This window comes from Semicossyphus pulcher, unplaced genomic scaffold (assembly GCF_022749685.1).
Source record: "Semicossyphus pulcher isolate SPU_LCO1_2020_fin unplaced genomic scaffold, fSemPul1.0.p SCAF_14, whole genome shotgun sequence".
Lineage (NCBI taxonomy): Eukaryota > Metazoa > Chordata > Actinopteri > Labriformes > Labridae > Semicossyphus > Semicossyphus pulcher.
Window position 1 is genome coordinate 3,804,649 of NW_027211648.1, and position 20,497 is coordinate 3,825,145.

The 20,497-nt window shown below is 39.5% G+C and overlaps 1 protein-coding gene across 1 annotated transcript; it reads right to left on the minus strand.

Moving 5' to 3' along the window:
* Positions 1 to 669: 669 nt before the first annotated feature.
* On the minus strand, positions 670 to 19,764 carry LOC138591580 (transmembrane protein 87A-like). Its single transcript, XM_069662222.1, has 20 exons — positions 19,628 to 19,764; positions 17,900 to 17,957; positions 16,183 to 16,280; positions 15,138 to 15,254; positions 14,893 to 14,940; positions 14,700 to 14,741; positions 13,355 to 13,472; positions 13,176 to 13,237; positions 11,802 to 11,985; positions 11,224 to 11,323; positions 10,971 to 11,064; positions 8,665 to 8,736; positions 8,441 to 8,549; positions 6,082 to 6,140; positions 5,833 to 5,936; positions 5,675 to 5,751; positions 4,117 to 4,181; positions 3,970 to 4,022; positions 3,587 to 3,617; positions 670 to 3,459 (listed from the first exon to the last, which is right to left on the minus strand). The coding sequence occupies exons 1-20, from the start codon at positions 19,736 to 19,738 to the stop codon at positions 3,418 to 3,420; spliced, it is 1,644 nt and encodes a 547-aa protein (XP_069518323.1). The 5' UTR covers positions 19,739 to 19,764; the 3' UTR covers positions 670 to 3,417.
* Positions 19,765 to 20,497: the final 733 nt, after the last annotated feature.

Sequence of the window (20,497 nt, forward strand, 5' to 3'; positions counted from 1 at the left end):
CTTGCAAAAAATAAGGTTTTTTTTTTGGACATAATTTGGGGTTAAAAACTGCAGTGCATTCTTAGACACAGTGTTTGAATCTTTAGAGATGTTTTTGTTTTATCTGTATGTACTAAAAATGTTTTCAAATTTAATTTATAAAATAATGTACTTTCGAATAACTGACATGAAATTTAATGTGTTAATTTAAGTCAAATAAGTGGGCTATGTATCAAAATTGTTTCATTATCATTATTTATCCAAAGACATCAAGATATTAACAGTTTATTATACATCTGCTTTTACTGATTGATCGATATCTTTACTTAAAACATGTAAATAAAAAGTAGATATGATAAATAAACTAAACAAGAATAAAAATAAAACAATGAACAATAAACCACAACAATCTCCAATGCAAAAAAAATCTTTACACAAAAGGAACAGTACATGTTTGAAAAGGAGACATTTATTTTGTTTTTTTATTTTATTATTTTGTTTTCTTAGGGTAAATGCTCCTTATCAGTGTTTTTATTTCAAGCTAACTTCTTCAAAAAACTGTTTGAGGTGAATGTACATTGCCATAAATTGTTACAATAAAGGATAGGTCAAAGACTTAAAATAAAAATGTAATTCCCAAAAAAAGTCATCTTTCTACAAAATTTGACAAACACAACCTGACATTGTAAAAAGGTTTCAATATAAATTTTATTTGCAGGACAAACGCAAAAAGCCATACAATATCATCAGCTTCACATTACAAAGCAGACTCACATCCAGAATATGGGTTTTAGATTCTCTCTAAAATAAAATCCTCAACAAGACAAATATAAAAAAAACAACATAAATTAAGGAATTTGGAATATCCACACATTCTGTAGTAAATTGCACAAGGACGGAGATTTAATGCTGCCAGTTAAGGCAAGATTATTTTATAATGTGAGTAAGATAGGCTCGAGGGAATCTGTATAGTGAATTTATATATTTAGAACTTTTTAAAAACTACTTTGTGCTACTGATTTTGGGTGAAATCCATAACAAAGCTGTGGCCCGGTTTGTGGAGGGCGAGTGACATAGCGTTGCATACAAACAGTAAATAACATTTAAATTCAAGCCAAAACCCCATCAGTGAGGCTAATAAATGGGCTCTGTGATTCAGTAGCTAAAAATTAGCTTTCACTTAATAGAGGACATGAAGTGGACCTAAATAACTGCTGTTATGTGAAAAGCTACAGAATAGAACTTTTATAGAGATGAAAATTACATCCTTAATTTTAGACTTGTGACAACTTCTGCCTGAAAATGGGGCTGGAATTATTTTACGAAGGTGTTTCAGAGAACCAAGCAGCTTAAAAATCACATATTAATTTGCTTAAACTGTTTTTCTATGATCTGGTTGAACACTCCTCAAGACGCAGAGTTTACAATGTAACATACTTGAATGACTCTGATGAGTTGGACATTAAATTCTCCCAGCTGTTCTTCAGTTAACTCAAGAACCGCTCCAAAACATGTCGCATGTTTAACCCTGACGACTGTGATATATTTCAAGTATCATATTCACTAATGCCGCTGTGTTAAGAGTTAACTGTAGCTTGTTATTAATATATGTATGAGAAATCATTAAGCCAGACAACAAAGTGTGGTTTATGTGTAACATTAAGACATTTGTTTATAATTGGACGGTGCAGCTTGGGGAAATGAGCTCAGTAAATTTTCACTGGTTAGGAAACAGTGTTATGTGACCTTTTGAATGTGTAACGCAATAAAACACATGCTGAAAACTGAATTTTTTTTACATTAAGTTTATAGCACAACACACCTCTGAGTTCAAATGTGCTGTGTTGGCTTATACAGATTCTTATTATTCACACTAACGTGCCATTTTCAGCAAGTGTTTTCCCTCCTTTTATACCATCATCTGATTTCTACGGTGGCCCTGAGGGCTCAACAAAGTGCAATTAACAAAAACACAACACATGAGCGTAAAAAGTAAAATTTGGTCATGTTACAAAATGTGGTTCTGTTGCAGAACTAACTTGTGTTGTGGAATTCCGTTTAAATCAGTGGAATTTGGTTGTGTTGTGAAATTCTATTGTGTATTTAAATGTTGTTGTATTACCTAATTATTTTGTGTGAAATTTTGTAGTGTCGGGGAATCAGTGCATTTAGGTTATGTTACATAATTTGGCTGTGTTGCGGAGTTTTGTTGGGTTGTGAAAGTTTGTTGTTTTTTCACATTTTAATGTGTTATGTAATTTGGTGCGGGTTCGGGTTCGTGGGGTGGAAATGGTCATATTCATAGAATTCGGTTATGCTGTTTAAGTTGGTTTTCTTACGTAATTTTGTTGTGTTGTATTGCAGAATTTGTGGAATTCCTTTCGTGTTGCAGAAATTAGTTGCGTTGCAGTTTTACTAGTGATTTGGTTGTGTTGTGGAATTAAGTTTTGTTGTGGAATTTTGTCATGTTGAATTTGGTCGTCTTGTGAGAATTGGTTGCGTTGCAATATTACTTGTGGATTTTGGGTTTTGTTGCTAACTTTGGTTTGAAATGTGGTTCTATTGTGATAATGGTTGAGTTGTGAAATTTCAGTATTTTGTTGAATTTAATCGTTTTTCCGAATTTGTTTATGTTTGGTTGCGTCGGGAATTTGGCTATGTTGCTTTGCTGTATTTGGGATTGTTAGGGAATTTTGAAGTGTTATATTTGGTTGTGTTGTCCAATTTAAAAGCATTAACACATTTCAAGTTTGGTATATGGTTATATGGCTCACCAAACAACCAAAGATGTTTCTTTAAGTTGCTTGTGTTTTCTTAAACTGCAGCTTGTTGAGCTCTCTGGGACACCGTAGATTCATTTTGATTATTATCTGAACAGATTTGAAACCAGTCCACACAGCTTTACAGATTTGACCAATCAGAGGTCACTTCTGCATTTTAAAAAGGGAGACTTCTTCTTCTTCATCCCCGTGCTAAAGAAACTACACATCCCGGTAAATATTGTGTATTTTCTTAAACTATGCGAGAGGATTTTGATAAAAACTATTTTTTCAACTACTGTGTTAAATGCACAGTCTCTATTAGATTTTGGCCATGTTTGTGACATTGAAGAAACCTTTTTGAGACACATTAAATATTCATGAAAGTGCTCTGCTCTTCAGTTTCACCCTCCTCCAAAAACCTTGACATCAACAGCCAACCCATCCAACTACAGGTCGCACAGTATTGCCTTTTCATTAACACATTATTCATGCTTCTCTGAGCGTATTACAGTGTTACACAATACCTGTGAAATAAAACTAAACATGTTAGGTGCCTGGAGAGAACGGTTGGCTTTGCCCATATTTTTTTGGTAATTAGATCACTCAGAACGCATTCATTGCTGCCTCAGTGAAATTGCCTCCTCTTCATTCTCACATCACCTCCTCGCATTCACTTCTACTCCATTTTGGATCTCTCCATCTTGGTTTTCAGGATTTCCTGCAAAAAGAGAACACGCATTTCACAGTAATGTGATTGAGGAACGATTTTACAGTAAACAACATTTCAATAGACAAAAATGTGATCATGGGACTCGCAGCGGGGGGAGGGTAAACGGACTCTTTACCTCTTCCTCATCCAGCATTACAGGGAGAGCTCTGTATGGAGAGAACAAAGCAGAGAGGGAGGCAGTGAGTTCAACAGTTCAGACACTGGTCAAGCCACATTTTAAAAGACACTCTCTTCCTGTTTGTGCTTCAAAGTGTTCCCTGTTGATGTTTTAAGTTTATATTTCTAGCCTGAGCTGTCCTTAATCAGGTGCTGTAAGCAACAGTAATACACTTACATAAGCTGCGACAATATGACATTCTAAGACGGATTAACTTTTTAAGCTGAAACCTTATACTCAAAAATCCTGGGTATGTGTAACAAAGTAATGTGAACCTGCTAGTGCATATTTTCAGGACTGTCCCTGGTGTCAGCTCAATGTCTAAAACTGACTTTACTCACACATCAGCTACAGTGGTAGGAATGTTCTCCTCAACCCATTTCATGTCTTCATCCTTGCAAAAAGCAGAGTTTGTAAAGTTGCAATGTCATTAAATTATGTAAGGAAACATTTTCAATTAAAAAAAGAGAAGAAGACAGTGAACCCACCTCTTTACTCAGCAGTTTCTGGGAGCCGTTAGTGTCGGGCTTTGAGCCTCTCATCTTCATTCCCTCTGAAACAAAAATAATTGAAATCAGATACATGTCCCTTATTGAATAATAAGACTATTACATAACTAAGTTATCAAATTGAATTATTATAAGATGAGTACTTCTAAATTATGCCCTCAGTAAAAAACAGGTTATACAACACAAAAAACCCAGCAGAGGAGGTCACGCTGTGAGCATTTGTCAAGAAGTTTGTTAGCCTCATAGTTCAATCATGCATCAAAGCTTTTCAGATATATATTGGAAACAATGCTGACTCCATCAGAGAGGTCCACCAGAAAGGAAAAAATATAGGTATTTTATATTTACGGCAATTTTTTGTCTGCTTCCAAATACCTATGTCCTCATTCAGCAGAAAGTAAGTAAGTAAAGTTTATTTGGTATAGCACCTATCACACAGCAAAGTCACAAAGTGCTTCACAAAACATTTAAATAATAGTCAAAACAATCATAAAATAAAAATGACATGAGATGATGAAAAGCTGATTAAAAAGGTGTGTCTTAAGCTGCTTTTTAAAAGCATCAGTAGAACCTGCAGAGCGTATGAGCATAGGTAGAAGTGTTCCAAAGTGTTGGAGCCACAAACTCAAAGGTACGATCACTTTTTGTTTTCAGGCGGACGCGAGGGACGGCAAGTAGACTCGGGTCAGAACACCTGATGTAGGGATGGAGCAGGTCAGAGATGTTCATGCAGGGCTTTATAAATGAAAACAAGGACCTTAAAGTAAATCCTGAATTTAAGTCAACAGCCTGGCAGCAGTGTTCTGGACCATCTGTAGAAGGTCGAGGGAGGACTTAGTGAGGCAGGTGGAAAGGGAATTGTAGTAGTCAAGCCAGGAAAGAAAAGCATGGATAAGCATCTCTAACTCAGCTTGTAAGACATGAACGATTTAATGACCTAATATGTTGATCAAAGAGCATCGCCTGATCAGATATGACACCAAGATTAGCATAAAGCACTCTCTACATTATCAGGACTTCTTTGTGCTCTCTTCCCCAAATACATGTGAATTATAAAAATGGCATGTAAGGGTATTCTTCGGCCTCTGGAAGAGGGACTAGAATAACTAGGCTGATTCCTTATGTCTACAAACTTCTCTTTTTGTAATGTGAGCTTTTACTGGATACTTTAGCTCTTAAGCTCCTTGCACATCAGAAATGTTTACAAGAAGATATTATGGTTGAGCTAGCCTGATAGTGCCGCTTAATACCAAACACCTACAATTAATTTCCCGTCTATTTCTACACTTTTGACTAACTGAATAAAGACAAAAGAGAGAAAAAACCTGCAAAAACCAAAAACAGAGCCTGTTTGGGTTGTAGAAAGAAGGCAAAGCTCCAAGATGCAGTTGTTTTCCATATGTTGAGGACCTCCAATATGGCCGCCAGGGAGGGGTGTTCGCAGCAGACCTCCTATTTGTATTCTAAACACTCTCTTAATACTTATTAGATCTAATGGTAGGTCTTGCAAAGGAAGCAGCAGAATGATAAGTCTCACCAAAAGCTTCATTCAGCATGGGCTCCTTGGCCTCTTCCTCCTCGTCATCTTCATCAATCAGAGGAGAATGGGAGAACCTGAGAGAAACACATCAATAAATGCAACATCTGATAACTTAAAATGACAAACATGGCGTTGGGCTCCGGATCAAGTCTGACCTCTGGCTGTTGGCGGAGGGCCGCAGCAGCACCATGATAACCAGCAGGATGGTGGAGAACAGGAGACGCCAGAAGGCATCGTCTACCCACAAGTCCCTCCAACCCTGCAGAGATGATAAAAATAGATCGGGGTGAGCGCAGAGATGGATGTTATCAGGCTGAAAGGCAAGTTCACTTCTCATCTCTGAGTAAACAACCTCATGAAGGAACACAAAACAGTAATCAATCCATAGCATGAAACAGACTGACCCTCTGACAGTCGACCAGCTTGAAGACTTTGGTGGTCCAGATGATGAAAATGATGGAAGCTGTGGACACAAAGTAAACACTGTAAACATTATGCAAACTTAAAAAACCTCCCAGCAGTGGAAACAGAATTAGAAAAGGTAATCCCAGAAGGCTGGAGGGTAGGCAAGTATTCAAAAGCATCATTTCCATAATGCAAAGTTTGAAAAAGTCTAACATATATGTTAAACGGGAAAGATTATATGCTCATTCTCTTTGTTGTCGAGAGGAACTTGAGAGGATCTACACAGCTAGAAATGTCTTGTTCTAAGAACGTTCTGAGAATGTTACGTGCGATGTTTGAGCGGGAAGTTTTTATTTGGTTCCCAGAATGTTCCTTTTTAATAGCAGGAGAACATTCTCTGAAACATTTGCAGGTGAGAATGTTCAAATCACATATCAGGAACGTTTTATAAATCATGTTCTGATAGTTCAGGCCGAACTAACATCCTGAAGAGATCCTCAGGATGTTGCAGTGAGCATGTTCTACCTTTGTCTTTATGTAACATTGAGCAAATGTTTTATAAAAGGCGTTCTGACGTCCCAGGCCTCAATAACATCTTAGTTTAAGTTTCAATGTTAGAAGAACTTTATTTGAAATGATAAACATCCTTAAAACGCTTCTTTCAAAGGTAATTAGAACTTGTAGGTAATGTTAGCTGATGTTAGGGGAACGTTCCCTGCTAGCTGGGTATTCCCATTCCCGTATACTCTCCTGCCCCTGAATTTATTTAATAAGCTAGAAAGCTAACACGCTATTCCTGACTTTATGGGAGAGCTATTTCTGAGGGAATATACACCAATCAGCCACAACATTATGACCACTGACAGGTGAAGTGAATCATTGATTATCTCGTTACAGTAGCACCTGTCAGTGGGTGGGATATGTTCAGCAGCAAGTGCACATTCTGTCCTTGAAGATAATGTGTCGGAAGCAGGAAAAATGGGCAAGTGTACGGATGTGAGCGACTTTGACAAGGGACAAATTATGATGTCTAGACGGGTGGGTCAGAGCATCTCCAAAACTGCAGCTCTTGATGGGTGTTCCCGGTCTGCAGTGGTCTCAAGGCTCACTGATGCTCCTGGGGAGTGAAGGCTGGCCCGTGTGGTCCGATCCAACAGAAGAGCTGCTGTAGCTCAAACTGCTGACAAAGTTAATGCTGGTTCTGATAGAAAGGTGTCAGAACACACAGAGCATCTCAGTTTGTTGTGTATGTGGCTGTGTAGCCGCAGACCGGTCAGGGCGCCCATGCTGACCCCTGTCCACCGCAGAAAGCCCCTACAATGGGCAAGTGAGCATCAGAACTGGACCACAGAGTGATGGAAGAAGGAGGCCTGGTCTGATGCGTCACGTTTTCTTATGTGGATGGTCGGGTGCGTGTGCGACGCTTACCAGGGGAAGACATGGCACCAGGCTGCACTATGGGAAGAAGGCGAGCCGGTGGAGGCAGTGTGATGCTTTGGGCAAAGCTCTGCTGGGAAACCTTGGGTCCTGCCGTTCATGTGGATGTTACTTTAACACGTAGCACCGACCTAAACATACCTAAACATTGTTGCAGACCAAGTGCACCCCTTCATGGAAACAGTATTCCCTAATGGCAGTGGCCTCTTTCAGCAGGATGATGCGCCTGCCGCACTGCAGACACGGTTCAGGAATGGTTTGAGGAACACGACGAGTTCAAGGTGTTGACTTGGCCTCCAAATTCCCCAGATCTCAATCCAATCGAGCGTCTGTGGGATGTGCTGGACAAACAAGTCCGGTCCATGGAGGCTCCACCTCGCAACTTACAGGACTTAAAGGATCTGCTGCTCACGTCTTGGTGCCAGATACCTCAGCACACCTGCAGAGGTCTAGTGGAGTCCATGCCTCGATGGGTCAGGGCTGTCTTGGCAGCAAAAGGGGAGCGACACAATATCAGGCAGGTTGATTAAAGCATAAAGAGAGTATTATGCGTCGCTCTGATTGTGTGTGTTTTTCTTGCGGTAAGTTAGGGACAGCCAGGGACGCTGCTGATTCAGTGGAAAATTTTAAAGAGTTTTCTTCCAGTAAATTGGTGTCTTAAATCTTAAAAGAATGGTTTTATAATCACAATTGACCACTTTACTCTCAGAAAATTATCCTTTGGCTCTGCGACTTTACGCTAATATGCTGCCAAACCCTCTTATAGAACTTTTTTTTTTTACATTGCAGCAAACCTCCCAAACACAACAGACTTTGATGTGTAAGATCGGTGGATTAAACTGATCATAATGAGGCAGCTGTCTCTGAAACAAGGTACAGCTTTACTGAGACTCAATCCCTCTCCGAGCAGCGTTTACTCACCGACTACAGAGAAGATGAGAGTGTTGGTGAAGTGCTGATACAAGGAGAGTTTCACCACATTTCTGCGGAGCTTCAGGAGGCGAGTGGTTTGAGACAGGCTGATGAAAATGTGGATTCAAATTAAGGAAAACAATCATTCAAGTAAAGTCAAAAGCAACAATGTAAATGTAAATCCTGATTCGCCCTGAGTGGCTGTTCTCTTTGGCTGGTTGGGTAAAGGATATCCACCACATGACACAGGAGTCAATAAGGGAGAGGCTGAGATTAGCCACAAGGGCAACCGTCCCATAGAAACCCTGAAAAAAGAAGATAAGAGTCGAATTTCAAAAACGAGACAAATACAGAGCCTAGAGGACAGCACAGAGCACAGAGGGTGTGTGCGTGTATAAAGAACAACTAAATCATGATGGAGGTCACTGTGCCTATTTAAACACAAGATAAGCTTCTTGACAAAACACATCTGCTCACCAAACCACACAACCTCTCTCCGTTCTTTTCCTATGTTTGTTTGTGAAACTTTGTGTTTTAATGACTTTTCGAACTTGCAGCGTGTTTGGCTGCGTTTGAAAATCACTCTCAGATCAAATTCGTCATTCTGTATTATCGTCACATGTCTGCCTCGCAGACCCTGAATCCCTGCGTAACCTTCCCTCTCTGTCGTCTCCTCCTTTCAAATCAAATTTATTTATTCACAGTGCCTCGAAAGCTGCGCTAGGCAAGAGTTTCATGTAAAAATACACAACCACTATCGGCACCAATCAGCCTGTGGAGATTCTAACAGTTCATGTCCTATCGGCGCTCGTTGAAATGCAGTTGATTTATTATTTTTGCCTGGATAGAATCGAACTGTGGCCACAGAAAAAGAGAATTAACCTCCTGAGACCCGAGCATTTTTAATTTCTCCGACCTTTTGGGGATTAATAGGACCTAATAAGTATAAAACCTAAGAACTGTCTTTGTGTTACATTGAAAAAGTCCCATTGTCCTCATGTGAGCACCTTGTCCTAACGGTGTTTTAGCTTGTTGCTATTGATAAAATTAATCAAATTTGTCTGCCATATCAAGCTACAACTGTTCATACGCATGAAATAAACAAGTTTCAATCTTAAAATCTGAAGAGGTTTTGTACCTGGTTGAGTTTTCTGTCGAGTGCCCGACTGTAACACATTTTGGTCGGGATCACGGCCATCTTGAATGTACACTGATCAGTGTAATTTGCTTTTGTGACCACAGGGTGGTGGACAAAGTGTCCATGAATGAGACCAACGGGTCGAAGTTTCGCAGAATTAAATATTATGGTGCGGTGAAGCCAAAATGTAATAGTACCATTGTAAAGCTTAGAAGTACACATTTAAGTATAAGAACATATAATATGTTTTAAGTGGTAAGATGGTAGTTTGCTTTAATGAGCCTTTCTGAAACGGTAACTGCGTCCTAGATTTCTCCGTGTAAGCTAAAACCGATACTGAGAGAACGACAGTGATGGGTGGTGGTCAAGCGAGTTCCCGAGTGGGTTTATGAATAGTAAATCTCTATCGGCTATCGTCTGAGACAAAATAGGGGACAACGGTGAACATGTCGGGCATTTCTGGTTTAGACAGCGGGTAACGATAAACGATTTCCAGCCAAGACTTCCTTCTCTGTGCGCTGCATTGTTTACAGTCCAGTTAGCAGCTTGAGAAACGATACGTCTGCTAAATAAACGCTGTCATCTCTTGGTTTGTCTCATCCCCCGGAGGAGCGTCCGTTTATCTGTCTGTGCTGAGTCTCAGCTTCACTGTAAACAGTAAGCTACACAGAGGCTGCACTCTGGCTTACTTCAGCGGGATGAAGCCCAAACAGAAACAGATTTTCTTTTTTAAGATTATTTTTTGGCTTTATTATATCGGTCAGCTGAAGAGAGACAGGAAATGTGGGGAGTAGAGAGTAGGCGATGACAGGAGTCGAACCTGCGATCAATGTAGCCTCTATACATGGGGCGCCTGCTCTACCAGCTGAGCTAAACCAGCGTCCCAAGAAACAGATTTTCTTGTGATCGACTTTAATTAACGGCTCTTCAGTTTGCTGAAATAACAACATCATGATGCAGATTAGTAACAAGTCAACATGAAGCTTTGTCAGGTCTGTCCTCAAGAGGAGAAGAACACTACTTTAAAATGCTCGATTGCTGAACGGAGGCTGATCGATCATTTCTGATGCATTCGAGGAAGTCGGGAAATCCAAATGCTGAACGGCTTTTGGGACAGTGTTCAAGGGAATTAATCTAAAGTTGAATTTAGAACTAGAACAGATGTTAGCTGAACTTGCTGCAGATGTCTGTTAATAATAAGAAGTAAATCGTCGTCAGGTGACTCCCCAGGATTATGTTACGGACTGTTTTTCCTGCATACGCCGCCTCCTGCTGATACGTGATATTACTCTGACTAAAAGCGTACTACAAACAAAACCAAAACACATCCCGAACTAAAAATCCCCCCTGCCTACAGATTCTACACTTTTATGTAGAGATTAAGTTATCGTTGATACTTACACCAGTCACTCTCAGCACACCTTCCACTGAGGAGAAGATCAGGTAGAGAAGCCCAACAGCTACCAGCCGGTGCACTGTAGTACCCAACCTGGGCCTGACAAATGATTCAAAATGGGAGAGTTAACAGCGAGTTCATCACCGGTTCTTCATTTGTTAAGAATAATGACTTCACATTTGAAAAGAAAACAAGCGGTCATTAAACTATTGAGACATGGTGTACAGCAGGAGGTGAGTTTTTAAAGGGTATAATTACCTGACTATGCCGTAGCCAAGACTGACAATGAGGACCAGGATTCGGGCAAGGGATCTTTTAAGTGCGGAGAACAGCTCAGCGAAAATCACAGCACCTTGAACTGTGCAGAGAAAAACAAACTTAAATCGTTGTTTTCGGCTAAAGTAGTTTAGATGCACCGCGTCAGCCGTGACCAGGAAAAGTGATGTCTGGAAGTACAACGATAACGCGTTGTGCTGATATGTGGTGTTAAACTATAGAAATACTAGTTCGATGCTTCACCACATGTGCTTAAAGCACAAGGAGAAGCCAGCATCACATCATTTGCTAGCCCTGTTAGCACACGCCGTTGTGATGATACCAGAGCAGAGAACATTAGCCTGCTAATAATGAACATGGTGAATGGAGACATGCTCCCATTAAGGCTTCTGTGAGCTGATGGCGTTTGTTTGTTTTTTTAATGGTTAAAAAAAAGTTATAATTTGCGAGTACTCGATTACTCGTTCATAAGGTAATTAGATTACTAGATGCCCATCCCTAAAATCGTAACAGACGGAAGTAAAGAGAAAAAAGACAACACATATAAAAAACAAACTAACTGTAGTCTCCTTTGTAGCGGATGCTCTGGTACTCTGAGTAAAACACAGCCTTTTCCAGCATGCCGAGGATGATGACAGCACCGATCCAGAACTGGATCCGCAGCAGGTCTCTCCAGTAGCAGGCGCACCAGAAGAGCCAGAGAGCCCCGAACAGCACGTACACGATGCACATGACCATGAAGAACTGTGACGGACAGGAGGGAGAGGAAACTGTACAGCTGCAATGATTCATTACTACTATTAAGAATTACTTATAAAAAGCCAAATATTCTCTGGTCCCAGCGTCTTAAATGTGAATATTTACTGTCTCTATCGAACTAAACTGACGACCTTTGGCTTGTGGATAAAACAAGACAATTGTGGACATCATTTGGGTTTTGGGAAACACTGAATCGATAAATAAGGAATATAACCAACAGATGAGGCAACAATGCAAATAATCTTCAGCTGCAGCCCTGCACACACCAGTTAGCAACTCCATCCTCTGAAAAAGGCCAAAAGTGCTTTAAAGCTTCATAAACAATAAGTAAGTTGCATCTTGTGTTGAAACATTTTGTTGAACATTCCTTGAAGAATATAAAGAAACTTATTCCTTCAATCAGTCAAAACAATAGACTGTATAAAAAGATGGACGACATGACAGCTCCCTATAAGTGAAGCCAAACCCTCTCTATCGCCCCCTGCTGACTGGCTGCAGTATAGCTCATAAAGCCTGCCTCCTCCATGTTAACAGATGGGACATGAGTCAAACTATAAAATCAAAATACACTTCAAATACATTTTTCTCAAACATGGTTTCTGTCATTATAGTTAGTTCTTATCATGCTGATTTATGTCCAAGTGTTCATTTTTCTGACAGGTTTACTTTTAATTAGTTTTTTGATGCTATAAAAAGGGGGTGTGGCCTCATGATTGACAGCTCTGTGGACAAATGGGGCTCCTGCAGCGTTCTGTTCCTGAGTAGCAGAGTAGAGGAGGAACGGCGAGAGGAGACGTAACTAACACTAACACTACAGTCATTGAACTTTCCATACCTGTGATCGTCTGCTTCAGACCAACACAATAAGCTGTTAAATACGCTGTTGTGCAGGATCTTTGCAGTTTTTTTGGTAATTTAAATGTGTGTCTTGGTTAGCGGAAGTAGCTACGGCAGCTCGATCTCTACTGCTCAGCTCTGGCTCCAAATGACATCACCAGCGCAGGATGGCAGCGGCCGTCACAGGGGGTGTTTTGGCTTCAATTTTGTATAATCAGAGTAGATGGAGATGCGTCGTCCATCTTTATATACATTCATTGGTCAAAACTGTAACAATTTTGTTTAAAAAAAATTCTTTTAATTTAAAAAGCCTCGTTTCAATAATACTTAGCACATACCATCATCAGAGGCCAGTCTGCTGGAGAAGAGTAGTCATGTGGCCCCTTCATCTCAACTTTCACTAGGGAAGAAAAACAACAACAGTTAATTCTGCTTATTCCCTTTTTGACTTTATCAGTTTATATCTTGAGTAAACATGAGAGATTATAAAGCTGTGAAGTGAAATGATGTTTCTCACTTGTAAAAGCAAAGTCGGCCTCCATGTCCTCGTCCTCGATGCCGCGGAACACAGGCAGCACCTTCACGATGAACAGATACGGACTGTCCTCCCAAGCTTTGGCCACTGCACTGATGTCCTGCAAATTAAACGCGTGGGTGAGCAAATAATCAGACAGTTTAATTATAAACAAACAGTATTTGCAATGACGCCAAGACCTGTAAAGCATTAAAAAGTTTCTACGGTAAAAGTTTGGAAAGGTCAATGTGGGATTGTTTCACTGAACTACCTTTGCGTGCCCTCACAAAACTTACACTACAATAAATGCATACTTCCCATTAGATGTGGGTAAACTTCCAAAACAAGGCGGGAATAAGTCTGCATTATAGCAGCTGATAGTGGAAGTTCTTTACAGCTGTGTTATGATGGTGTTTTGGCATTCTGTCAAACAGGACGGCTCTAGAGATGCTATGATGATAGCAGTGAACATGGCTGTGGCTTTAGACTCTCACTCTAGTTTTTATAATGTCTCTAACTATGCAGGGATGTGTGGTGCAGAGAGATGACAACTGTGCTGAGCAGGTGGAGCTCTTCACATTGTTTACAGTATAATGAAAATGATAAATACTGTATATAAGATCTGGAGATAAAATATTATTTTTTTTTTTTTAACCTGCATTCTTTCTAATGGCCAGCAGGGGGCGGCTCTACTGGTTGCAAAAAAGAGATCATATAGAGTTCTGTAACAAAATTACCTACTTAATAAGCATTTTATTTATTAGTTTAAGGTCTAAATCGATAGATTCAAGTCTTCTTCAATTCTGCATGGAGGTAATTTATGGTCTCATTTAGAGTGAAATAGATGATAAAGTAGGGTACGCTCATGGGGTGTGGCTACCTGTGATTGACAAGTGGCTATCATTGCACCATTTAGGGACAGGGGCGACCAACCCTGCTCCTGGAGAGCTACCTTCCTGCATGTTTTAGGTTTCTCCGTACTCTAACACACCTGATTTGAATGTTTTGCTCAGAAGCTTCAGTTGGTTGATAACGAGCAGATCATTCAAATCAGGCTGATAGAGTGCGGAAGAACCGAAAACATGCAGGAAGGTAGCCCTCCAGGAGCAGGGTTGGCCACCCCTGATTTATGATAACAGCATAGCAGTGAGTATCCACCTCCTGGTCAAAATATAGTCCAACTTATCAACTCCAGTTTGTCCTGGATCATCTGTTATTTTTAGTTCATGCACAGTGTTACTCTAAACGGGCGATGTATCATAACTGGACTGGACCATCACACAAAATAAGTTCAGCAAGAGAGCTCCCATTATTAGCTCTGATAAAGTCATGTTACAACATGTCTTACCGGCTTGTCAGGCCAAACGACGCTCTGATTCGATGGGACACTCTAAACAGAACACAGAGCATAATGTGACAACAATCAAAAAATATGCCGTATAAAGTTTTGCAGTGTTAGATAAAACCAGGGTTAGATGCCCGCACACAGAGATAACACATTAATATAAGTAAGTACTGTATAAGCTTGATCTGTGACTCACATTTGGGCTGCTAAGGGGCTGATATGGGTTGAAGTCGGCATAATACACCTGGGGGAGAGGATATGGTGAGTAAGAGATATGTGTTTACAATTCTTAGATGACAACTGAAATGCTTCCCAGATGAAAAACAATAAAAGAAAAGCAACATTTTTAGGAGGTTTTCTGAAAGCAAAGACATGAGGTAACAGCTGCAGACAAACACAGTAGGTAGCATTGTATGTATGTATTAGTATTGTGTTACAAACCTTGGGTAGGAAGAGGGAGGAGCAGTTGTCGAAGTACATGTAGCCCTGACTGTAGAAGCCACTCCAGCCGTCTTTCAGCATGTGCTCCATACCGAACATGTTCATCGCTTTGTTGTCCTACACAGGACAGAGGAGGGGAAATAAATCACTCCATGCAACCAGTAAGTCATCTAAAACTAAACTGATGTTGTGGCCTTGGAACACAACACTGGAAAAATCCCATCGGCTTTTTATCAAAGGAACTGGGGTGATGCCAGGTATCAAGACAGCCCACAAAAATATGTCGTCCCTGCAGCAGTCTCTTAAAAGACATCCATCCATTTTATATGGAGCTTGTACTGTTCAGGGACGTTGGGGGGGCTGGAGCAAGAGGCGGGGTACACCCTGGACTGATTTGCCAGTCAATCACAGGGCTGACACATAGAGACAGACGACCTTTGACGCTCACATTCACACCTACTAGCAATTTTAGAGTCACCAATGAACCTAACGAGCATGTCTTTGGACTGTGGGAGGAAGCCGGAGTACGCGGAGGGAACCCACGCATGCAAAGGGAGAACATGGGGTAGACGGTAGCTCAGTCCGAAGGGTCTTGGATTGGGAACCGGAGGGTGGCTGGTTCATGTCCCGATACAGACCAAGCCCGGTATTGGAGCTGGTAGCTGGAGAGGGCTCCGTCGAGGTGTCCTTGAGTAAGGCACCGAATCCCCTGACTGCTCGAGGCGCATGTCCATGCGCAGCCCCCTCACTCTCCATCAGTGCATGTGCATGGGATCCTGTTTGTGCATGTGTGTTTTTCAGGCCTTTGTGTGTGTAGCTTGTAAAAACAGAGTGGGGATTATATATAAGTATAACATGCAGACTCCACACAGAAAGGGCCCCTTCGAAGCAGGATTCAAATCAAGAACCTTCCAGCTGTGAGGCAGCACTAACCACTGCACCAGTAAACAGATAATAGAAATAGCCGCACAGCCAGCAACATTAACATTCATGTCAAAACAGATATTTGAGACAATGTCACCAACAGACAAAAGTCAATACTCACCGGTGTGTTAAAGACCTCGTTGTAACAAACAGAGGAGCGCAGGTACCAGCTGATGTTGTAGGCCAGGTTTCTGTCACATGACCCTGTGTCACCCTGGACTGCAGAGAGACACAAAGGGTGGATCATTAGACAGTTGTTTAAAGTAACTGTGTGTTTTAGTAAACCAATATTTAACGTATTATATAAACGTTTTTTTCCATCTCAAAAGGTAACACCTGCAATTTCCTTTCGTCATGTCAACAAATTAAGTTGTCCCTCAAATAAAAGTTAGATTTTGAATATAGACTAGGAATATATCCAGCTTATACTTTAAAGTGATCATCTGTAAGATTTTCATGTAATTAAATGTCTCTATCTATCACCGAATGAGGTAACACAATGGTGATTGAGCCTGTGGCCCTCTGATGAAAGCCTCTGCAATTGTAGTATATAGTTTTATTATGGACTGGGTGTCTGTGGCGCCCAGTTAGTGACTGTAAACAGTAATCTACTATGGCTGAACAAACGAAGAAAAGATGGATGACTACAGATACAACTTCAACAATAAATGAAAATCCAAAGAAAAAGAAACAAACTCGACGCTCAGATGAAGCAAACAGTCTGAAAAGGAAAGCGACCGTCAGCCAGGAAAATCAAGAGTTACACCCGGAGCCGACCGTGGACGTCTGGTTATCTCGTACGTTCGCTCCCACAATGAAAGGCTTAATACAGAACTCTTAAGCGAAGGGGGATTAAACACGCTTCAATAGATCAAACTGAATATTGTTGTTTTATCTATTTAACATGAAAGTACGATCACAAACATAAATTGTATATGTATAATGTAGTATGTCTATGTTTCAGGTCGCATTTTAGTTTGCTTTTTTATTGCCTCTCATATATATATATATATAGGAGGCAGAAGAAGAAAAGATCAGCACTTTATTTATTTATTCTTAAAGCGTGCTTATTTATAAATATCTGCTCTATTGTCGTCTGTACCTCGGCACTGTTGTAAATGAGGGTTCTCCCTCCATGTGCTTTGCAAATGATATAGAACGAGACATCTTGCTAAAAGTAACGAGAAAGCAACATCTTTGGCTCGGGCTTGAGAGATGCAGATCTCTATGAGCAGTGCCAGCAGACTCGGCTGAGGGTCTGCGACCTTGTTACACATTTACAAGATTGTTTCAAAGACCTTATTCAAAAATGGTCTCATATTTTGGCGAGCCCTGAATGAATGAGTGCTGCTCGGTCTTGAGTCAATACTTTTTATTTATTTCTTTTTTTATGTAAAAAGCAGCTTGTCTAATATTGTGTGTCAAAACAAAGACATACGACTTAAAATATTCCCCCAGTCACTGCATATTATTTAAGAGGAAAGAGAGGTAGAAGACAAAGGGGGCCTTTCTGTACATAACTTCTCATTTGCTTCATGTTTTGAAAATGAAACCAGCACATTTGGTTAGTGTGATGGGAGGAGTTTGAAACCAAGTGTCCTAATAAACCTCAACCCTCAACAAGGATGCAATGTACCCAAGGAATACATGCCTGTGACTCACACCTAGCTATGTTATAGTGAATATTCTACCTATTAGATCAATGATCAAAAGTACTTTATATTTATACTTCGGGTGTTGCAGATGCAGGAAGTAACCTCATGTCTGGAAAAAACAATGCAATTCTGTTTTAGGGAAGTAAAACCAAAAATTCATAAAGAAGAGGTCAGAGTGCTTACACTTCATGAAGATGGTGGTGTTGGCGTACAGTGTCTTTCGAAACACAGCATCCTGCGTCTGAAAAAGACATGAGGGACAAAAGGGTTGTTATCTACAAGCTGAAGCTCAGTGAGATTACATTTTAATATCTACACTCCTGTTCGGAGCCGTTTTTTAATTTGGTGAGATGAAACATTTAAACTGAGAATAATAAAAAGTCATTGATTAGCTAAAATTGCACTGAAAACTACAAATTTGCCAAGATGTGTGAAAGAAGCACTTTGTACATGTCATCTGTAGGAATATTTGTTTATGTGTAATTTGTTACTCTTACTTTGTGAGTGCACATCAGCTTTTTTCATGAGTTATATCAAGTCAAGTCAAATTTATCATAACCTGATATCAGGAGGTAGTCTTCAAAGGGCTGTACGTATAATAAAACAGTAATGAGCAACTATAGAAAACATGTATAAAAGTCAATCAACTGGACACAAAACATTATAGAAAAATTATTTAAAATATTTAAGTATTTAATATATGTAATTAAATATTTAAATGTTTATTGAAATATTATTTAACCAGGAAAGCCTCATTGAGATTTACAAGCGTGTCCTGACCGAGACAGGCAGCAGACACTCACGACACAACAATAAGGATTTACAAACACATCAGTGAATCAGAAAGAAGTACACTGCAATTGATTTTTTCTTGAAACCACCCAATTTTAACCACATATGGAAGCAGGAACGGATTTTAAAGCACTTACAGTCTATTTTCTAAATGAATAAACTACTCTGGCTCAAATAACAAGCAAATGTACTTCCTCATAGGATGACCTAACCAGCTCACACATGCACGAATGCATTTCAGTGAGTCCTGATAGCTTGGGTCGTTTTTTTTTAACCACAACACAAAGAAGTATTTGGTTTTTATACTTTACAGTTACAGCTGGTAATGGTGGACTAATTTTGATCACTGTACATACTTTAATTTTCCCCAGTTGATGAATAAAGTTTTATTCTAATCAATAAACGTTATATCAAATTCTATTTATTGCACATCCTGTATACAATACTATTAAACTGAGAATGCTAAATAAGTAGCTTATTAAACATATGTAGTGGATTGAAAAGCATTGACTTCTAACTCTAATAAAATGTAATGAAGAAGAAGCAATAAAGTAGCAGAAACTATTCTTTCCGCCACTGGTTAGTAGCTTCTTCTAATAAATGTTTTTCTTTCTGTCGAGACTATGTGCAGTACCTTTAGCAGTAGCTCCTTCTGAACTAAGGTAATAACAAGTTTAGTTTGCCTTGCCTAACCACAAAAACCGCTCTGTTTTCCAGTCTTATAATTTAAATATTTGTTTGCATAAGTACATTTCCTTTTCCTTTGTAAAGCACTTGTAAATACGTGCAGTGTCTTGACAAACGACCTATCATTACTAGATTCAACGTAGCATATTATATTTGCACAGCTATCTAGCTTGATGTAACACATTCTTGTCACAATTGTGATTTTAGATTAGGGCAATGTTACCGAGCTCATTCCGAATAAAAAGCTCCTTTTGTCAGACTAGAAAAAACAGAACTGTCAAAGCATAGTGTGTCTAGAAGATGGAAAATGAAGTGTGATGCTACAGACTAGTTAGCTTCTCGGCTAACAGCTGCTACGTAAGATTTACAGTAGCACGACAGCAAGCTATGTATTAACCGCACAAATGCATATGTTGAAGATGTAACACTGACCGAGTTGATGTCCACCTTCCATATAGAGACCTCTGCCGCTGTGCCGAAACGAAAAACTAATGCTAAAAGGAGAAAACATGACCTATACCTCTGTGCACCTGGCATCTTCATTTGTGCATCTACAGTAGTACTGGTCAGACTCGTATCAGCCTCCAGTTTCGGTGTCCAGGCAGGGTGCTTCTAGCTGTAGTTCACGCTGTAACCACCAGAGGGCGACATAATTGTGATGCGACTTCCGGCTCTTTTTCAGGAAGCAATGGCTCTTCATTTAGTACTTACTAACTTTTATAATTCAGTCAAATTCTATGGTCAAATTAAGCAACATTTTTGACTTGATTTGTAAGTACACCCATTTAACACTTTAGGTATTTAATATAATCAAACATAGTCTTAAAATATCCAGAATACCAGAATTTTAGTTTGTGTTCGATGGAATATAAACCAACAAACTCTATTACATGTGTATAATTGCTTACTTAATTTTTTGCTTCAAGAAATAAATATGCAACAGTCTTCATTTTAAATTCATTAGAATAATCTGGTCAACAAATTTGGGATACTGTAATGATAATTATCCTAGTTGCCTAACAAAAATAACACACAACTAAATAAAACAACAAATTATTAACAGATAATTACACAACTCTGCACAAATATGTTTAACTTCATTTGTAAGATATAACGCAATACATGCATATTTCTGCTTAACATTGATATTTCTATTTTGTCATGCATTATTTTGTAAAATGCAGCAAAAATTAGCTATACCAGATGAAATAAATGTGCTTGAGAGATCTATTTTAAAAAAACTATTTGATAAACCTTTGAACTAATATGGTTAAAAAGAAACACAATGGTGATGTCTTTTTT